General features: G+C 35.0%; 2 protein-coding genes across 6 annotated transcripts; one reads left to right on the top strand and one right to left on the bottom strand.

The window, feature by feature from the left end:
• The first annotated feature begins 1,156 nt into the window (after positions 1-1,156).
• Positions 1,157-13,886, top strand: LOC11424483 (protein MLP1). 5 transcript variants are annotated; one of them, XM_024775209.2, is made up of 9 exons: positions 1,157-1,351; positions 1,496-1,664; positions 3,135-3,980; positions 4,141-9,876; positions 11,025-11,865; positions 11,975-12,660; positions 12,863-13,004; positions 13,100-13,181; positions 13,262-13,886. In XM_024775209.2, exons 2-9 carry the CDS (start codon positions 1,614-1,616, stop codon positions 13,362-13,364), a joined length of 8,487 nt encoding a protein of 2,828 aa, XP_024630977.1. In that variant the 5' UTR covers positions 1,157-1,351; positions 1,496-1,613; the 3' UTR covers positions 13,365-13,886. The 5 variants fall into 5 exon arrangements, with proteins under 5 accessions (XP_024630977.1, XP_024630976.1, XP_003588652.2 ...); XM_024775208.2 differs by having other exon boundaries at positions 3,135-3,993; positions 4,130-9,876; positions 11,028-11,865; XM_003588604.4 differs by having other exon boundaries at positions 3,135-3,993; positions 4,130-9,876.
• Positions 13,887-14,986: 1,100 nt separating this feature from the next.
• On the bottom strand, positions 14,987-17,397 carry LOC11434660 (trifunctional UDP-glucose 4,6-dehydratase/UDP-4-keto-6-deoxy-D-glucose 3,5-epimerase/UDP-4-keto-L-rhamnose-reductase RHM1). Its single transcript, XM_003588603.3, has 2 exons — positions 15,874-17,397; positions 14,987-15,468 (listed from the first exon to the last, which is right to left on the bottom strand). Exons 1-2 carry the CDS (start codon positions 17,395-17,397, stop codon positions 15,025-15,027), a joined length of 1,968 nt encoding a protein of 655 aa, XP_003588651.1. The 3' UTR covers positions 14,987-15,024.
• Between the last annotated feature and the right edge of the window lie 3,639 nt (positions 17,398-21,036).

The raw sequence follows: 21,036 nt of genomic DNA, 5'->3' as shown, positions 1-21,036 counted from the left end.
TAATTTTAAGTTGTATTTTTTCCTTCAGTTTTACTCATTCATTTAAATTATTTCATAATTTTTATTTAAATTATCATTCAAACAATAGTTAAATCTCATTAAAAATATAAACAATCCACAATAATAGGAGGAACAACCCACAATAATAGGAACAATATAAAAAACCTTATTTTGACTAAAAATATTGTATGTGTTTTCTTCTAATTTCTCCCTTCATTTTTTTTACCATTTTATCTTTGTTTTTGAATAAAAGTAGATAGTCGAAGATGCATTTAGTACCTATTTTTTTTTTTGGTCAAAGTTAGTGACCATATTTACGTTAGTTATTATAAATTAAAAAATATATTCACTTAAGAACCACCGTCTATGTAAGACCGACGAGCTCATTTTCTAAATATTTGAGAGAAAAATTGTTTAAAGTATTTTATACATATGATGATCATGATGCAGATATGAATCCCAACAAATGGTTTAAACTTTGTAATTCTTCAATATTTTGAATTAGCGGTGAAAAATAAACAATTAAAGAATGACAATATAAATATATAGCTAAAAATTTAGCATATATTTACCTCATTGATAAAAATTTATGGTTTAAATATGTCTTTAGTCCTTACACTTTCATCAGATTTTGGCATTGGTCCCTACACTTTTTTTTGTTTGGAATTGGTCCCTGCACTTTGTAAAAATATTGGTATTGGTCCCTCTATTAACTTTCTGTTAAAAAAAAAACACAAAACTATTGGTATTGGTCCCTGCACTTTGTAAAAATATTGGTATTGGTCCCTGCACTTTGTAAAAATATTGATATTGGTGCCACGTGGCGTGAAATGATTGGGCCACGTGGCACTCCGTTAGTTTTATGTTTTTTTTTTAACAGAAAGTTAACAGAGGGACCAATACCAATATTTTTACAAAGTGCAGGGATCAATGCCAAACAAAAAAAAGTGCAGGGACCAATGCCAAAATCTGATGAAAGTGCAGGGACCAATGACACATTTAAACCAAAATTTATTTATTTAGCTAGTTCTAAACTTAGAATTACATAAACCTTTCTCAACAACCGGAGGTTAATTAATAAAAATATATTTTCTGAAGGGTAATAAAAAATAAAATTCTATGAAATGAAAATAAAGAGTCACGTTTTGTCTTGTGTGTTCTCTGTTGTTGCTTGGATTATTAGACAGTGAAACGAAAGAGAAGAGAAAATAACGCTCGCGTGTATACGTTTCGTTTAGATCTCAAACACGCTCGCTCTGCTACCAAAAAAAAAAAAAAAACGAATCGTTGAACCACCACGTTCTCGCCGTGAATGAAACCCTCCACGACGTCGTTTCACACCTCAATCAAGGTTCATCACTTTTTCATTTCTCGTTTTCGCTTTTTTCAATTCAAATCACACGGTTATTATATCAGAAATGAATTTTAGATTGAATACATTGCTATGACGATTGTAATAATCTGTATTGAAAATTGATCTGATTCGATGGTGTAGGATATGAAGAAAAGGAGGATCTAAACGAGATTATGGTTACGAGGAAGTAGGATTAGAATAGTCTGTGTGTGATTACAGGATAGTTACAGTGGGTAGCAAAAACGGAGTGGATCGGAAAATGGACAAAAGTAAGAGCCGTACCGATCTACTCGCAGCTGGCAAAAAAAAGGTACCTAACTCTTTTCAATTTCAATTTCTTCGTTGTTCGTCATTGTGTGTTTTTTTCACGATAATTAGCTCTGAAACTGTTGTAGAATAGCGGCTATAGCGTACCAAAATTTGAACAAACTATTACTATAAGTGTTCTCAGATTGCAACTATTGCAATGCTAAATCATTGTACTATAGCGGAATTTTAACAAACTGTTATTTAATGCGATCTTTGAAAACACTAATCTCGTATGTTATTTTCCGATTTTGGTTCCAATTAGGGTAATATAGTTTTGCTAGTTATAAAGTTTAGTTGAGTTGGGTCTTAGGGGCTCATCAAGGCCAAGGCAAGTCTCGGTCTGAAAGAGTGCCGACGAATGTATTTACAGATTTCCCACCAGCAAAGTCCTAACGCTGGTAGCTAGGGTTGAAAACACAACCTTGCGGGATGTGATCCAACTCCTTACCACCTAGACCAACCTCCGCTGGCAATTAGTATTAGATGGTTGTTGTCTAGGATTTAGTAAATTAATACAACTAAGAAGAATTCGTGGATACTGAGAAGTAATGGTGCAGATTAGATGATAGTGCTTAACGAGGATAATGAGGTTTAGAATTTTATAAAATGTATAAGAAAAACTATTTCTGACAATCTATCTATTTGATTATTTTGAGAGGTGTAATGATGTAATATGCACTTTCTACTCCAAAGTTTACCAAAATTTTGTAGAGGATCCAAGGTTCAGCTTGGATTAGCCTCTATCGTGTGAGAGATTTTCTATTAAAATAAGTTTAAGGTTATTCTATTAATGAAAAATTCTTTAGGGTTAATAGTGTTTTTCAACCATGTAATATATGTCATTTCCGGTTTTCGCCCCTATAAATTTTTTCGGTTTGATTTGCACCCTCGTAAAATTTTTATTTTCCGGAAAGCACCTTTAATAGGCCATTCAAAAACCAAAGTTTCTTGAAAAAAAATTCTGAAAATGGCCTATTAGGGGTGTTTTCTGGAAAATAAAATTTTTACGAGGGTGCAAATTAAACCGAAAATTTTATAGGGGCGAAAACCAAAAATGACATATATTACAGGGGTGAAAAGCACTATTAACCCAATTCTTTACAAGCTTATACTTATAGGTGTTTATGGATAAGTCGAATCAGAGAGCTTCTGGGAAAAAATGAGATTGAGAAGCTAATTTCAACTTATATGAGAAGCTATTACTTTAAAAATTCCTAGTTATTATTATAATATTTTATCATCATAAGTTCGTGTGGAGAAGTTTATCCAAATTCACCTAAGAAAATAGTGTGGCATGCCGAAGTCTGAATCTTGTAGTTATTCAGCTGTTTATTTTCATTTTTAAAGTATTAGAAAATATGATAGTTTATCTTTCTCTTCCTATATAAATCCTCTTACTAGTTTGCTTCAGCACATATAGGGTGGTATGGTTGAACGGTTGCAGTTATTAATTTTGATTCTTTATTGTCAGCTCCAACAATATCGTCAGAAAAGAGAGAATAAAGGTGATAAAGGTGGTAGTAGCCGCGGGAAATCATCAAAAAAATCTTCCAAACATCAGCTATCTGAGTCTGATGCCGATTCTGCTAGTGTTACCTCTACAGGATCATCTCAGGTTACTGATGGAAACTTTGAAACCAACAGTGACCCTAATGTGGTTATCACTGAAACATTAGAGTCACAGTCTTTGGCAAGCTCAGGAAATGCTGAAAATGTTAATCCATCTGTTGATTCATCCTCAGTGGCCATGGCATATGATACAGATAAAAAAACTGATTTGGATTCTACTACTAAGTTGGCACTTCAGGGTGGTGGAGTCCATGAGAAGGATTCTGAATCATCTGCTCAAGATCGAGGAGGGAGTTCTCAGAATGTTGGTGCTAATGTGGCAAACGATGTGTATTTGACAAGCTCGTCGGCTCCTGACAATGTTGATCCGTCTTTTGATTCATCGTCGGTGGCTGTGACGTATGATACAGGCCACGAAACTGAATTGGATTTTAATGCTAAGTTAGAACTTAAGGGTCAAGGAGTCTATGAGAACGATTCGGAATTGTCATCCCAAGACCAAGGGGGAAGCTGTCATAATGTTAGCTCTGAAGTGGCTAAAGATGTCTCTTTGAACGCTTCAAATAGGGAAGGAGGAACACAAGATCATGCATCTGAACCTGTTGCCCTTATGGCCCCATATGCTTCTATTACAACTGCATTGGGCGAGTCTGTTATAGATGAAAAAGAGAGTGAGAAAAGGGAAACATCATTGCCTTTATCTGAGGATATTCCCAATACATTTGTGGTGCAAACGAGCGAAGATCAGGTAACAGATTTAGGTTGTGCTCTCTCTCCCTGTCGCTTTAATTTAATTGCATAGTTTATGTTTAAATATAAGGGTATTAGTTGGGCAGTCTGGGAAAACTGATATGTTGATTTGATTTATAATTTATATTCTCATTTATTGCTGGTTAGGGGCAATGCAGGAAGCTGATGATTTGGGTATGATGAAATCTTTTCAAAGCACTGATGCAATTCTAGATGATCAAAAGGAGATTCCATTGTTTGAAGCTGGTGGGAGTGATCAATCTCTTCCAGGAATTGCTTTGCAGAATGCTATAACTGAGGAGGCATCTCATGAAGCAGAACAACTAGACATGCCAGTTGAATTATTCTCATCTCTTGTTGGATCTGCAGTTGATGATCCCACTCCGGAGTTGTCCATAAGAGATTCTACCAGATCGTTGGATCTCTCTCCTATTTCTGATGCCCGCTCAGTTGATCTATCGCAGCTTGCTGAATTTATAAGAGGCCTTAATGAAGAAGAGTACCAGTTTCTGCTCAAGGCAAGAGAAACAGTTTCTGATGCAGATCCTTTAACCAGTAGTTCAGTTTTACCAGATCATGACTTTTCAGAAGCATTTCAGAGACTGAAAGAAGAATTGTTTCTTGCTAATATGATGCAAAATATATTCAATAGGCAGCTGGTTGAACAACTGGAGCTCCAATCGGAATCTGATTATCACCGTGACCAGTTGATCGGTGAGCTATCTCAGCTCCAAGTTTCACACAATGAAGTTAACGAGAACAATCGACGCCTTAGTGAAGAACTTGCTAACTGTCGCGTAGAACTGCAGAATAATTATAGCAAGAGTGTAGAACTGCAAAACCAATTTGATACTGCCATGGCAGGGGTTGAAGCTCTTTCTGCCAGAGTAGTTGAGCTCCAGATTAGTTTTGAAATGTCTCAGAAAGATTCATCAGATCTGTCAACAGAGCTGGCTGACTGCAGAAGTTTGATTTCAAGTTTACAGGATGAAAAGAAGGGTGTGAGCGAAACTCTTGATTTGGTGGTTGCTGAGAAAAATAAACTCGAGGAGGAGAAGGAATTTTACCTGTGTGAAAGTAAGAAGCTGGCAACTGAATTCTCTTCCTTAAAAAGTTCAATGGAAGGAGTAGAAGTTGAAAATTCCAATTTAATTGACAGGATCTCTTTGGTGACTGAAGAGAGCAATAAGATCAAAGCAGAAGTTGAGCATCTCTTGCATGAGGTTGATAGGCTGTCATTAGATTTGGTTGAAAATAAAGATTTGGTAGCAAGTCTTCAGGCTGAAAATTCTAACTTAAATGAGAACCTTTCATTGTCAGTTGATAAGAATAAAAATCTGGAAGATGAGAATCAATCTGTTGTTCTTGAGAATCAAAGGCTCTCTTCTGAGATTGTTTCCCTACAAGAACAATTATCTATACAAAAGGGAGAATGCACAAAGTTTGAAGGTGACCTTAAAAAAGCCACAATGCACTTGGAACAACTCTCCAATGAAAATGTATTACTCAATAGCATTTTGGATGAGCACAAGGCTAAAATAGAAGAAATGGAAAACAAACAGAGTCAACAACCATCTCAACCTAGGGACCTTGGGACACAAGCACATGATGGATGGGACCAAAGTAAGGGCCTTGAAAATGAAGTCACTGAAGATTCTCGGCAGATGGATCAGGGTATAGATGAAGGTGCAGCAGGGGGACCATTTGAAACTACACCTGAACAAGAAAATTTCAATGATTCTCTTGAGTTTGTTTCGTTGTGGACTGGTTTGAATGGGGTGGAGAATGTTTTGGCGAAGCTTGAAAAGGCAATTAATGAGTTGCGTTCTCAATCAGTAATCTCTGACGGTACTGGCGAGAAGGTTTCTTCACCTGCGGTATCAAAGTTGATACAGGCTTTTGAAACAAAAGTAGATGAGCATGAGGCAGAGATAAGTCAATCTACTGATGTTCAGTTACAATCAAAGTCATTTATTATGTTAGAAGAGCAAGTGGGAAACTTGAGAAAATTGCTTCCTAAGTGCAAGCTGGATGTTCAGAGTGCAGCTGCATTGTTCAAGGGGGAACAAGATGGTAGGAAAATTGGGGATGCAAAGTACAGTGATCTCGAGCACCAGTTTGAAGGATTGCAGCAGCATTGTTCAGATTTGGAAGCATCTAACATCGAACTTGCAGTTCAATATGAAATAGTAAAGCAACTTCTGGGTGACATTCAAGAAAAGAAATGTCAACTTGAGGAAATCTGTGAAGCTCTAAAGCAAGAAGATATTCGTCTCAAAGCCAAAAATAGTGAACTCTATGAAAAGCTTGGATTTTGTCATTCAAAAATTATTGAATTGCATGCTGAAATGAATGATGTGAAACAAAGTTCGAATGAGATGTCTTCTGTCATTGGCAGTCAACTGGAAAATTTGCAGAAGGAAGTGAATGAGAGGGCAATGCTACTTGAGCAAGGCTGGAATGCCACTATTTCTGATATTTTTGAGTTAGTTGCAAAGCTGAATAAATTAGTTGGGGAAACTTCAAATACAACAGTCTCTTATGATACCCGTGAAGGCTTTGATATCAGGCATTTGTTAGAAGCTTCTGTCAGTGCTGCCAGTGAAATGATTTTTGATCTGCAGAAGAAACTTGAAGCTACTAACGTGGATCATGAAATAATGTCCATGTCATATAAAGAAATGACCTCAAAATGCGATCATCTGCTTGGGAGGAATGAAATGGCTATCGATGTATTGCACAAGATGTACAGTGACCTGAGGAAACTTGTGCCTAGTAGTGGTTTGTCTTTGGATGAAGATAAGAAGATAGATGAGCAAAGTGAGGCACTGCCTGATCTGCTAAACTTTAGCAGCTATGAGACCATCATGAAGCATTTGGGGGATATGTTGATTGAAAAGCTGGAACTGGAGTCTGTTACCAAGAAGATGAAGTCAGAATTGGTGCAGAAGGAAACAGAATTGGAAGAATTGAAGATGAAGTGTCTTGGTTTAGATTCTGTTGGGAAGCTAATTAACAACGTCGCAGGTGCGCTGAATGTGGAAACTCCCAATATCGAAATAAACACGTCACCCCTTTTGTACTTGGATTCACTAGTGTCTAGTCTTGTACAGAAAACCAAAGAGGCTGAAATCCAGAATCACACCACTAAAGAAGACTTTGGATCTAAGGAGATGGAATTGGATGAACTGAAAGAAAAGGTGCATTACCTAGATACGCTGCATCTTGAGAATGAAAATGAAATATTTGTTCTAAAGGAAAGCTTACATCAAGCTGAGGAAGCTCTTTCTGCTGCCCGTTCTGAATTGCGTGAGAAAACAAATGAACTCGACCATTCAGAACAACGAGTATCCTCCATCCGGGAGAAACTTGGCATAGCTGTTGCCAAGGGAAAAGGGTTGGTTGTACAGCGGGATGGCCTCAAGCAGAGTCTAGCTGAGACATCTACTGAATTGGAGAGATGCTTGCAAGAGTTGAAGTTGCAAGATACAAGACTTCATGAGCTTGAAACGAAACTTAAGATCTATTCAGAAGCTGGTGAACGTGTGGAAGCTCTGGAATCTGAACTTTCATATATCCGTAATTCGGCCAATGCCTTGAGAGAGTCATTTCTCCTCAAAGATTCAATGCTTCAGAGGATAGAAGAGGTTTTGGAAGACCTTGATCTGCCTGAGCAGTTTCATTCGAGTGACATAATTGAAAAGGTTGATTGGTTGGTTAGGTCAGTTGTTGGCAACTCATTGCCCATGAATGATTGGGAGCAGAAGGATTCTGCAGGAGAACGATCATACTCTGATGCTGGTAATGCTGTAACAGATTCTTGGAAAGATGATAGTCAGCTGCAACCAGATTTAGGGGATGATCCAGGAGGGCGTTCATACTCTGATGCTGGTTTGGCTGTCACAGATACCTGGAAAGATGATAGTCAGCAACAACCAGATTCAGAGGGTGATTTTCTAAAAAACTTCGAGGAGTTGCAGAGTAAATATTATAGGCTGGCTGAACAAAATGAAATGCTGGAGCAGTCATTGATGGAAAGAAACAGCTTAGTTCAGAGATGGGAGGAGCTTGTAAACAAGATTGATATGCCTTCACATTTGCGGTCTATGGAGATGGACGATAGGATCGAATGGGTGGGGAGAGCACTTGCCGAGGCTAATCATCATGTAGATTCTCTGCAGCTGAAGCTTGAAAGATATGAAAGCTATTGTGGGTTGCTAAATGCTGATCTGGAAGAGTCTCAGAGGAGACTGTCCGCTCTTCATGAAGACCATAGAGCTCACACTTCTGAGAGAGAGCACCTTTCTGAAAAATTAGAGGCTCTGAGACATGAATGTGAGAAACTATCAGTGCAGACAAGGGGAACTGAACTTGAGAATGAAAATCTGCACAATGAAGTAACTAGTTTGAAGGATCAATTGGAGCAGAAAGCTGAAATTGAAGAACAAATTTTCACCATTGATGGCAAGCTAAAAAAATTACGAGACATAGTTGGTGATGCCTTGTCAGAATCTGTAACAGAATATCGGGTTTCTGATGGTGCAAATATTGATTCTTTGGAAGAATTGCTGAGAAAGCTTATTGAAAATCATGCTATTTTGAAGGATCAATTGAAGTGGAAAGCTGAAATTGAAGAACAAATTTTCACCACTGATGGGAAGATAACACAATTACGAGACTTAGTTGGTGATGCCTTGTCAGAATCTGAAACAGAATACCGGGTTTCTGATGGTGCAAATATCGATTCTTTGGAAGAATTGCTGAGAAAGCTTATTGAAAATCATGATAGTTTGAAGGATCAATTGAAGCAGAAAGCTGAAATTGAAGAACAAAAAGACGATCCTACTCTTCATAACGAACAAGCAGATATTGACAGATACAAGAAAGATCTGGAGGCAGCTTTAAGCGAATTGGAGCAGTTGAAAGAGGAGGGTGAGAGAACTTTGGAAAAGCAAATATCACTATCTGGTGAAGTTGAAGCTTTGAGTAAAAGAATTGGGGAGTTGCAAGAGCTTCTTAATCAGGAAGAGCAGAAATCAGCTTCTGCTAGAGAGAAATTAAATATTGCTGTCAGGAAAGGGAAGTCGCTGGTGCAACAAAGAGACAGTCTAAAACAAACCATTGGAGAGATGAGTGTTGAGATGGAGCACTTGAAATCTGAGATCAACAAACGGGAACACACTATTGCAGAGCATGAACAGAAGTTGAGTCAGTTGTCAACCTACCCAGATAGATTAGAAGCTCTTGAATCTGAGAGTTCTCTTCTGAAGCATCGTTTGGAAGAAAATGAACACCATTTGCAGGAGAAAGAATATTCCTTGAAACTGATTTTGAACAAGTTAGGTGAGATTGATGTTGGCGGTGAAGGCCATGTAAGTGATCCGGTGAAGAAGGTGGAATGGGTTGGAAAGCTGTGCGCTGATCTGCATAATTCGGTCGCTTCTTTAGAACAAGAAACCAGGAAATCTAAAAGAGCATCTGAGCTCTTGTTGGCAGAGTTGAATGAGGTTCAAGAAAGGAATGATAGTTTTCAGGAGGAGCTTGCTAAGGTGGCTGATGAACTTGTGGATCTCAGAAGAGAAAGGGATTCAGCGGAGGCTGCCAAACTGGAAGCTCTTTCACATCTTGAAAAGTTATCTACATCGCATGAGGAAGAAAAAAAGAGCCATTTTTATGAGCTCGTGGAATTAAAATCTAGCATGATCCAAGTATGGAAAGGCTTTAGTGAGGTTCAGAATTTACTGGCTAAGGCTTTTTTCACAGATTTGGAGTCTTTTCGGAATGTGGAAGCTGGTCTTGAGTCGTGTATGAAAGGAAACAATACTCCATATGTGATGGGTTCATCTTTCAGCGAAGAACATGATGGTATTTTACGCAAGTCATCAGATGATAAGGTAATATATATTATCACATATCTACAAGCTGCTTACAATGATATGTTGCACTCAGTTTTGTTATTTTTTATATTCTGCATCAACTGTCATTCATGTGGTATATTATGAGAATCTATAATGGAACATAGCCTGCAGTCAGCTGATATTTGACAATGATTCGTTAGTTTAATTTCTTATACTATTTTGTTTTTTGGGGTGGGATGAGTAGCTTTGGTTAGATTGATATATGCATTGAGCTTGAAAGGAAGTTGGACAAAGAAGTCTTCATTTTCCCATTAAGGATTTGGATGAGATAATTTTTCATGACTATATGCACATCGCTTGAGCACAGTTGAGGTTTTATCTCATCACACCTTGGAGGAACTTCAGAAAGAGAATACATTATGTGCTATTTGAATAATCATATATGATATATCCGATTCTAGGCTTCTAGCTGAATTAATCAATTTCAAGGTTTTTCTTTTGTGTTTATATATTGGATGAGGCTGTCTCCTTGCCCCTTGTTTGATGTTCTATAAATGGCATTTCAAGGGAGTTTTCTCATCTGATATGCAGAGGATTGAACAGTTTACTAATTCTCCAAATCATCATTTTGTGTTTTGTTATAGTTTATTTTTCGTCAACCTTTCTCTTTCCATTAATGTTTTTGTAAATGAATGCTAACTTTTCAAACATAGAACAAATTGAACAATGGAGATAGTTGTTGCTGAACAATTGGATTGGTTTTTAAATTTTGGGCTTGCATATTGGTATCTCGTCACTACTTTAAATCACTTCTTTTATGATTTTTCTCTCTCAACTTTGTTAAAAATATGAAATATGTTTTTGAATGTGCTTTTCTAAGTAAAACTTTGGATTTTTTTATTTATTATAAGCACATTATTTTCTTGACATTTAACTCTATAATTGTAGGCGGAACATATTTATAGTATATACAGAATGTTGTTTCTGCATTTGCAAACTTCCAATATACAACTCTCTCTCTCTCAATATTTAAAGTTGATATTGCCAAATTTTATTCCTTTAATGTTGTGTCTTCTAGTTTGTCTTCACTGTATTAATTTTCATGTGGGGCATAATTTTATACCTTGATATTATTTGTGTTATATGACTTATTTTTCTTTCTAATACTCGCGATTTTTCTTCAGAAGAGCTCCGTGTATGCAGAATCTTGGTCAGAATTCGGCACCATTGACCACTACAATGATAATACCATTATTGACAGTTTTCGTCTATTTCGGCATAAGCTACAAGAGTTTATGGTGGAGGTCAGCTCTCTTAAGGAAAGAATACACGTGCACTCAAGTTTGGCACAGGAACAAGACAAAACTGTGTCGAAACTAATGACAAATGTTCAGAGGGTAATTACTTCCCAAAGAGAATCATGTGAAAAGATGAAGACAGAAGTTAGTAAACAAGATCTGCAGCTTGTTGCATTGCGTGGGAACATTGCCCACCTATATGAATCATGCATCAATTCTGTCGCTGTACTTGAGACCGGAAAAGCTGAACTGGTTGGAGAGAAGGTTGAATTTTCAGATCCAGGGATTAACTTGAAAACATTGTCATTTGATGAGGAAATATCTGAGGAATGTATTAAAACCATGGCAGATAGACTGGTGTTGGCAACAAATGGGTTTGCTAGCATAAAAACTGAATTTTTGGATGCTAATCAAAAGGAAATGAAGGCTACTATAACAAATTTACAGAGGGAGCTTCAGGAGAAGGATGTTCAAAGAGACAGGATTTGTGCAGACCTTGTAAAACAGATTAAGGATGCTGAAGCTGCTGCAAACAGTTACTCTCAAGATCTTGAATCTCTTAGGACACAGGAACATAATTTAAAAGAACAGGTGGAAGTGATTGAGGGAGAAAAGAAGATACTTGAGCAGAGAATCAAGGAGCTGCAGGATAAGCAAGGGACTGCGGCTGCTGAATTAGAGGATAAAGTGAGATCTCATAGTGGTTTGCTGGCTGCCAAAGACCAAGGTGAGCTTTGTATGATTCCTAAAGTCTTTAAGGAATTGAACTTGTAATATAATATATCTTTTATTAGCTAAAACATACAATATTTCTATAACTTAATGATTTATTGCAGAAATTGAATCGCTAATGCATGCACTTGACGAGGAAGAGATGCAAATGGATGAACTGACAAAGAAAAATGCTGAACTTGAAAAGGCTGTTCAACAAAAGAATCAAGAGATTGAGAACCTTGAATCTTCTCGTGGTAAGGTTATGAAAAAGCTTTCCGTAACTGTAAGCAAGTTTGATGAGCTTCATCAACTGTCTGCAAATCTCCTTTCTGAGGTGGAAAAGCTTCAGTCCCAGTTGCAAGAAAAAGATGCTGAAATTTCTTTCTTAAGGCAAGAGGTTACTAGATGCACCAATGATGATCTTCGTGCATCACAACTGAGCAACCAGAGAAGTCTGGATGAGATCGTTGAGTTCTTTAAGTGGGTTGACACAATCGTATCTCGAGATGGGATGGATGATTTGCCTCCTGATGTGAAGAGTGATACTCAGGTTCATGAGTACAAAGAAATACTTCATAAGAAGTTGATGTCTCTAATATTAGAATTGGAGAATCTAAGGGAAGATGCAGAAAGCAAGGATGAAATGTTGCAAGCAGAAAGGAATAAGGTGGTAGAGTTGAACCACAAAGCGGAAACTCTTGAGAAGTCCTTGCATGAGAAAGAATCACAATTGAATTTGCTTGATGGTGTGGAAGAAACTGGAAAGGAGGTTGGCACTAGCTCAGAAATTGTGGAGGTAGAACCAGTGGTAAGGAAGTCAATTATTTTATTTAACAGTTGTCTTGCACTAGTATAAAATTCTTATACCCAAATCCAGATTTAATATAAATCATGTTCGAAGACTTCATATTGGATATTTTATTTTTTTATACAGAAACACAGTTATTATGATGGATTTGAACATTTTAAGGAATTGATTTTATTTGCTCTTATTTTATTTTATTTTACAGATAAATGAATGGACAACAACGGGGACTTTTGTTACACCTCAAGTTCGAAGTTTGCGCAAGGGCAATAGCGATTATGTTGCCATTGCTGTTGATGAAGACCCTGGTAGTACAAGTAGGATAGAAGACGAAGATGATGACAAGGGTAATTTTGCACTAATTAATCTGTGTGTTGGCTTGCGGTGCTCTCAAACACTGGTTCCTTTTATTAACTTTTAGTTTCTCCACTTTTTCTTGCAGTTCATGGTTTCAAATCACTCGCATCATCCAAAATTGTCCCAAGATTTACAAGACCAGTGACCGACTTGATTGATGGCTTGTGGTAGGTCTATTTTTCCCTCCGTTGTTTGGTTTTAAATATTTCTTTCAATTTGCTAAATGGCGCACATTCGTGTTTTTCAGGGTTTCTTGTGATCGGACTTTAATGAGACAGCCAGTCTTGCGGCTTGGAATTATAATTTATTGGACCATAATGCACGCTCTCCTTGCTTTCTTTGTTGTCTGAGGGTCCTGATTTATGTAATGCTCTGAGTTGCTTTTGTATAATTAATTGGCCTTAAAATCCTAAGCCTGGCACAGGAGGTGCCATATATAAGATTGGGGATATTCCTCTGATAGTTGAAAAAAATACTCAGTTTAGTTGTACAGTATCTTCCTTCAACTTGCTTCTGTCTGTAATGGTTCAACAATTATAAGCCATAAGAAAATAAAGATGCAGCTGTGCATTGAAGAAAAGATGAGAAAGCAGATTGCTCAATATTTGAAGAGCAATGGATGAAGAGCCTGCTACATGAAAACACAAGGACAAGGTGGTGGTTTTTACAAGATCAGATCAATTTGATACTGACTGTTTTTTTTAAAGGGATACTGGGATAGCAAGTTTTGGGTCATGTGAGCTTGATAAATGAGCAGTTAGCTATAGGAAAAACTTAATTCTTTTGTAAGATTTTTTTTCCTGCTTAGCCATAAAGAAATTTGAGTTGCTATTCTTTTTTCATATATTATATTAATCATAGCATTATTATGATTTTTTTTTGGCAGTTTTCAGGAATTAAAAATAAAATATATATACATGTAAACCCACAATATATTTGATTATGACTTTCAGACATGGGTGTCTTTTGCTGCTAAGTAAATCAATAAATATTCGATTTCTCCTAATGCTCATAGCTATTAATTTTTGTTCCTTTTCCAACTCATCCAGATAATCTGCTCGACGGGTCAGTATCAATGAGCAATTATATTGATGGTGATTACAATTATAGATCAAGTACATAAAAATGATTAATTAAAATGGATAATATCTCATGTCAATAATCTTTTTTTTTGGGTGATAAAATCATGAGTTTTATAAGCAGCATCGTGTCTTCTTCCTTAGTCTCTGGAGAAAGTGGTGTTCTATTATTGTAAGTTCTCTGTTCCAAACATTTTTTTTAAAGTAGATGACAAGGTTTAAATACCATATCCCTCCTCCACAAATCGTCTATAGTATTTCACATTCACGCTGCCAAAGATTTTTCCCCTCAGTGACGCTGCTTATTATGACTAAAAGTTATACGATTGACGCAAATTGCAACATCGTCAATATTCCTCATAATATTGTGAATGTAAGTCAATTCTTTGAGTTTATCTTTAAGATGCAACGAGCAGATGAGCATAACATTTCTTAATGTGCTAAATCATGTCAATTTCGCCTTAACATAAAAATTCTTATAACATATTATGGTAAGATTTTTTACCGGTGCTTCGTAAGTTTTGATCTTGTGGTTGTTGTAGATAGATTTTGTTCCTCATAATAAGTAGTTCATACCTATAGAATCATTTAAACTTTTTTTTTTTTATCATTAATCCATTCTTATATTCTCAAAAACATACATAATCATTAATCCATTCTTATCTTCTCAAACATACATACAAACAGCTCACCCTTGAATCAATCCAACTGTTAAAATACCATAATGTTCCTTACATATAAACTAGTAAACTACAAAATGTTTATAAAAATACATAACCATAGAAAACAAAATTATAGTATCTATGTAAATTGCAAAAAAGAACATTAAATATATCTATATATATGTTTGAATTCATATTACCAGCCTTCCAAACAAAACTTAGATACACAAGTCACATGAGAAACCTCAAAAGAAAAAACTATAAGATCTTCAAGTTTTCTTGTTAGGCTCAAACACAAACTTGATAACAGAATCTTTGATGGACAGCAACTCAGGAAACTCATTTTTGAGCTTAGAAGCATCCATTTCATTGTTGCTCCTTGGTGCAACAATCACCTTTGCTTGTTCCTCCAAATTAAAGTTCACCCATTTATATGAAGGATCAATGTAATCCCTATACAGTTCTAATATCTGATTGTGACTTATGACTCCTGGATTTGTGAAATTCCATATCCCTTTTAAGTTCCTCTTAGCCATCTCTATTGATATAGGTAAGAGTTCATCTAGCACTGTCATGCTATTAGGTATGTTTACCACTTTGTTGTAACGACTAATCTTTGTTATGAAGTTTCTTGGATTGCTTAGATCTGATGATATTGGCATTCTAACTCTCAATGTGCAAACATTGTCATATTCTTTTAGGAGCTCCTCCACCTGCATGTGTTTTGTTTCATGTTCTAAGATGATAATGACATTGCAAGAAAATGTGCATGATTTGATTATATTTTCCTAGTTTCTTATAGTGAATCCCCAATTTAGTTTCTAAAATTGTAGGGATTAGACAATGAACACAATTAACCACGATTTTCAAGTGTATATTTAAACACAAATTTGGATGATTAATTAAGAGTCTATATGTATACTTGAACATTTGAAAAATCGTGGTTAATTGTATTCACTAAATGATTAATAAGTTTCAACGCCTCATTATATTCATTAACCATCTACTGAATATAAACCATAGTTGAACTGTGTTAACCATCTAATTTGTTATCAAAATTTGTGTCAACATAACAAAACTCTATAAATAAGATGTAACTTAAATTTCAGAGATATTACCATGGCCTTGGTCTTTGAATAAAAGGAACCAATGAAATTTGGTTTATCCTCCTCCTTGAATCCCTTACCTGATCCAAGAGGATGCTCTTTATCATACTCAAAAATGCAACCAGTTGCAAAATTCATCACATATAAATCACTTTCTTTGCAAACATCAGCCAAAGTTAATGTCCCTACAACATTAGTCTTTATAGTTTCAGCTTTATGTGATTCACACCAATCAACATTAGGTCTACCAGTCACACCAGCTGCATTCAAAACATGTGTCGGCATAACCCTCTTTATATCCTCCATAATTGATCTCCTATCTTGTAATCTTCCTCTCCCATACTCCCAAGCGATTCTCTCCTCATCACAAATTTTCCCTAACAATCCACCAATCCAGCCTGTCCTACCATATATCAAAAACTTCAACCCCGGCTCCCTCCGACCAACATCAGTAAACGACCTCAAAAGCCTCGAGTATCCATATTGGAAAGACCATTGAGCTTCATCAGATAGATTGATCGCTGAGAAACGTGGATGCGGATTCAAAGCGGTTGATACATCGCCCCACCAATCCGGATTATTTCTATACCAATCAATTGTCATCTTAAGTCCTTCCTCCCAAGTTGTTCTCTCCTCCCAACCAAGCTTCTTAAGCTTTTGATCATCCAAAAAATATCTTTTATCATTAAAAGGCCTATCATGAACAAACTCAATCATTTTTTTAGAATCCAATTTAAATAATTTGCAAATTTCTTCAGCTACATCTAAAACACTTCTTTCTTTTTTAGTTCCAATATTATAAACTTGACCAATTACTCCTTTATGAAGTATAACATCAAATGCTTCTGCTACATCACCAGAATGAAGATAGCTTCTAACATTGGATCCATCACCATGAATCGGCAATTTTTCGCCTTTCATAGCAAGTAAGATGAACTTAGGAACAAGCTTTTCAGGATATTGGTTTGGACCATAAACATTATTGCCTCTAGAGGTTATAATTGGAAGATCATAGGATCTATGATAAGCCATAACCAACATTTCAGCACCTGCTTTTGTTGCAGAATAAGGATTTGTTGGTAAAAGCTGAGATGTTTCATGGTTTCCGATATTGGCATCTAAATCGGTTTCACCATAAACTTCATCAGTACTAACATGAATGAACCTTTTAACACAATTTGTGGCCCTGCATGCTTCAAGAAGAACATGTGTTCCATATATGTTATTGTAGGTGAATTCCATAGAGTTTCCAAATGAGTTATCAACATGAGTTTGTGCAGCAAAATGCATGATTGTGTCTATTTCCTCTTCTATCAATACATGATTCACGATATCAACTGAAGCTATATCACCCTTGATGAATTTGAATTTTGGTGATGAAGTGCATGATTGTAAATTCTTGAAAGTTGAGCAATAATCTAGTTTATCAAGTGCTACAATCTTGTAGCTAGGATACTTGTTAATTATCCTCGTGGTTACATGTGAAGCTATGAAACCAGCAGCTCCAGTTATCAGAATATTCTTTGGTTCATACATTTCTCCGGCTTTTGATTATATCTTTCTTCGTAGTGTTTCTTTAACTTTCTATACCTGCGGTGTTCTGTTTCTAAACAAAAGAATCGAAGATTATGTTAGAACAGTAATCCTGGCTCAAAAGAAAACAAATACGAAAAAATGCAAACAAACAAATAAGTAAGCACGTTTTACTTCTCCAACTGCGGCTGCAATTACTTTATATTATTTAAGCTAAGTGCTATAGATTACAATTTGTGTTTAAATACCACGGTCTAATTTACGAGATTTTCCATGAACAGTACTCAAGCGACCTGCCTACTTACGAGTAAACTTTGAGCCATATCCAACAGATTAGTCACAAGATTAAAAAAAAAAAGCATAATCTATGCTTAGAAAGAATATGACAATACATCAAGCAGGTGTAAATTTTTAGTATGAGAGTATTTAAACAAAGAGGGGATAAAGGATGAAAATTGACACATTCATGGTGTTGGAAATTCAAATTAAAAAATGAACAAAATCATCATGTATTCATAAAACTTGTTTAGGTTTGGTAAAAAAAACAAAATAACTTACTTAGGACATGCACATCATACTTTGAGAATAATGAAACAATTCATGATCATGAAATAAGTTTATTAAGAAAAAATGAAACACTTTGTTATATTCATAATAATGATTGTAATGCTTTTAGGAAGAGCAAAGGTCACATAAGAATTTTACCTTACAAGAAATTTTGTGGTGTGGTCATGGGATGGTTGAGAACAATGGAAGCAATTAGAGTGCAATGATGAAAAAAGAAGAGAGAGAAATGAGTAATGTTTGTTAGAGATTAACTAGGTCTCTAAAATTCTACTAGAGGCTATAAGTTACAAACGTGGATTGTGATCCGATAAATGTTCTAAAAGCTTAATTTAGTTTCCAATCGTTTATTACCTCTCACATGTTTAGTTGCATGACTGTGAACATTAAATTTAGGATTTAGAATGTACTTTACAAATCAATTTTTGTTAAAAAATTTGTCTCTCATTGAGCTCTTATCTTATAGACCCACAAAAAATGCCACCTTCTAGCAAATGATATAGGGCAAGTAAGTGTTTAATGATTCCAACTTATTTGCCTAATTAGATGGTACTACCTATTTAATTTACCTTTTACAATTTTCACATATATTAAAAAACAAGTATGAATATTTTCAAAATATTCTTCTTTGTTTAACTCATACTTCTTATCTACCAAGACACCTTTTCTTTATGAGTAAAAATTTAACTCAGTATTTTAGAGTTTAGAACACTCACACACATAACGATGTATGATCTCTATAAGCCCTATCTAACCTTAGATACACTCACCACGTTTCTGCATGAAGAACATCACACGAGCCAATCTTCTTAATGTAACATTTGATCCACCGTCCATCTGAATTGTGAAAAGACTTCCACACCCTACTATGTCGTTATTCCCCCTTGTCGGCACCATCACTTTAAGCTTGATCTATCCGTCAGGAGGTTTCTTCCAACCTATGTAAATTGTTACCTTTTGTCAAGGATTATGTTGAAGGTGAATATAGGTTCACTCAAATATGTCTTTAGAATATTGTTGAATCAAACTAACGAGGTCATATGGTCATTGAAAATTGTCCTCAAAGATTGCTTTATTTCTTCACGTCTAAAGGAATTAACATGTAGCCATGAAGGTGGTTTGCGATCCATCCTTGGAAGCGCCTATGTGAAGCTTGTTAAGGTTGACAAAAATCTTATTCCTACAATCAAATGAGAAAAAAATTAGTTATTAATTAGATGTAACTAGTCGGATCCACACCATGTTGCATGCCCACAATCTCGCAACACATGGAGGGTGGTTTCATCATCCTCCCGCAACTAGAGCAAAGATGAGAAGTTCCCACTCCCCACTTGCTCCTACAAGTGTTGGTGAGAATTTTGGTCTATATCATTTATTCAATTATATCTTTTATTTAAACTATGATGTTTATCATTTTTATAATATAATTTGAAATTAAATCTCATTAAAATATAAATAATTCCACAACAATAAAAATAATATTTTATTCATTTTTTAACAATCTTCCACTTTAAAGGGGACTTCTTTTGATTTATTTATCAAAACAGTTGATTGTGGTAATATACTAAATTTTATAACGAGAAACGAGACCTTACATTAGATACCGTTCGACATAAGTTGGGAAGCGAATGACTTATTTTTTTATCGTCTTAAAATTGAAAAATTGGTACACCATGATACATAGACTTGTTTTGACATAAACGAGGTCTTCACAAATGGACGGTGAGATTGAACATCTCGGACTATATTGAATAATTAGTTTTAAAAAAAAGAGTTAAATATGTTTTTTATTTCTGTAAATATAACAACTTTTCGTTCTAATTCATTTAAAAAATTTCTTTGGCTTTTATTTTTATGGTGTCCGGATTCAAATCTCAACATTTCAAATATTATGCATTGTCCTTACTAACTTGAACTAAACCCAAGGACTCCTCGACTTTTATAAGGACTAAGGTACCGTTTGGCCCAACTTTTTTTCAGCTTCTCTATATTTTTAAGGAGAAGTTAGGCCAAACACAATATCAATAAAGTACCTTCGAAAAAAAGTTGTTGAATGCTACTTCAAAAATTGAATGGAATGAGCTTTAACAAAAAGTTGTTGAATACTACTTCAAAAAACTACTTCTCCGTAATTTATTTCACAAACACCTCTCTTCAACTCACGCAGGCAACCTTTTCTTTTATTTTTTAATATTATTTTTCAATTTGTTTTTGTCTTCCTTTTTTTTTAACCGGTCCATATTATTTTTTTAAAGAAGGATCAATTTAATTTTATTATTTATTTTTGAAAGAATTTTATTATATTTTTATCACTTATATATTTAATTTTAATATCGTTTAATTATCACGATCTCACAAATATTTTTATTCATGCTGTCATTGAATAACATCAAATATTATTATTCCCTTTCTTCAACCTCACAAATACACACACACATTAGCGTTTAGAGTAATATTTTATGTCTTTATGTCTGTTTTTTTGTTACGCTAATGCGTATAATTTTTTTAGTGTTGCGTAATGCGTACAATTATTATTTTTATAAAATTTTGATTTTAATTAAAAGTACAAGTATAGATGCCTAAAAAAATTATACTTATATATATATTTTACACATTTATATTGTAACAAACTATGCATATCTTTTTCTTATTAAAAAAACTAAACATATATTTTTCAATGACACCAACAATGTAACAAATATAATACCATATAATATAAATTCTTATCTTTTTAAATGACACCAAAAATATGATTATCTTATAACAAAATTGTTGTACAGTATAATTGGAAAAAAAAAATTATTCTCTAGTTTAGCTCAGTTGATATAGACAATGTATAAATATATGCAAGACCGCGGGCTCGAACCCCAGACACCACCAAAAAAATAATAAATTCAATGTTTTGTACAATATTTTACCAAACAACTTTTAATTTAAAAATAACTTTAGAACTAAAAAAAAATAAAGAATTCAAACAGCTTTAACTTTTTTCTTAAATAACTTTATTTTAAAGTAGCTTTTAGACTGAAAACACGGTACCTAAAAACATAGTTAACTCTTAAAAAAAAAGTTTTGTAT

Source organism: Medicago truncatula, chromosome 1, assembly GCF_003473485.1.
Source record: "Medicago truncatula cultivar Jemalong A17 chromosome 1, MtrunA17r5.0-ANR, whole genome shotgun sequence".
NCBI classification, from domain to species: Eukaryota; Viridiplantae; Streptophyta; class Magnoliopsida; order Fabales; family Fabaceae; genus Medicago; species Medicago truncatula.
This window is presented reverse-complemented; position numbering and strand designations above follow the sequence as displayed.

What these genes read in the sequence shown, in the direction of transcription:
- LOC11424483 (XM_003588604.4), top strand. Translation starts at nt 1,614, where the DNA reads ATGGACAAAAGTAAGAGCCGTACCGATCTACTCGCAGCTGGCAAAAAA. An exon ending in TCGCAGCTGGCAAAAAAAAG is followed by an intron (nt 1,665 to 3,134) that starts GTACCTAACTCT and finishes CTTTATTGTCAG; the next exon opens with CTCCAACAATATCGTCAGAA. An exon ending in GACTTGATTGATGGCTTGTG is followed by an intron (nt 13,182 to 13,261) that starts GTAGGTCTATTT and finishes CGTGTTTTTCAG; the next exon opens with GGTTTCTTGTGATCGGACTT.
- LOC11434660 (XM_003588603.3), bottom strand. Translation starts at nt 17,397, where the DNA reads ATGTATGAACCAAAGAATATTCTGATAACTGGAGCTGCTGGTTTCATA. An exon ending in ATTCAAAGACCAAGGCCATG is followed by an intron (nt 15,469 to 15,873) that starts GTAATATCTCTG and finishes AAACACATGCAG; the next exon opens with GTGGAGGAGCTCCTAAAAGA.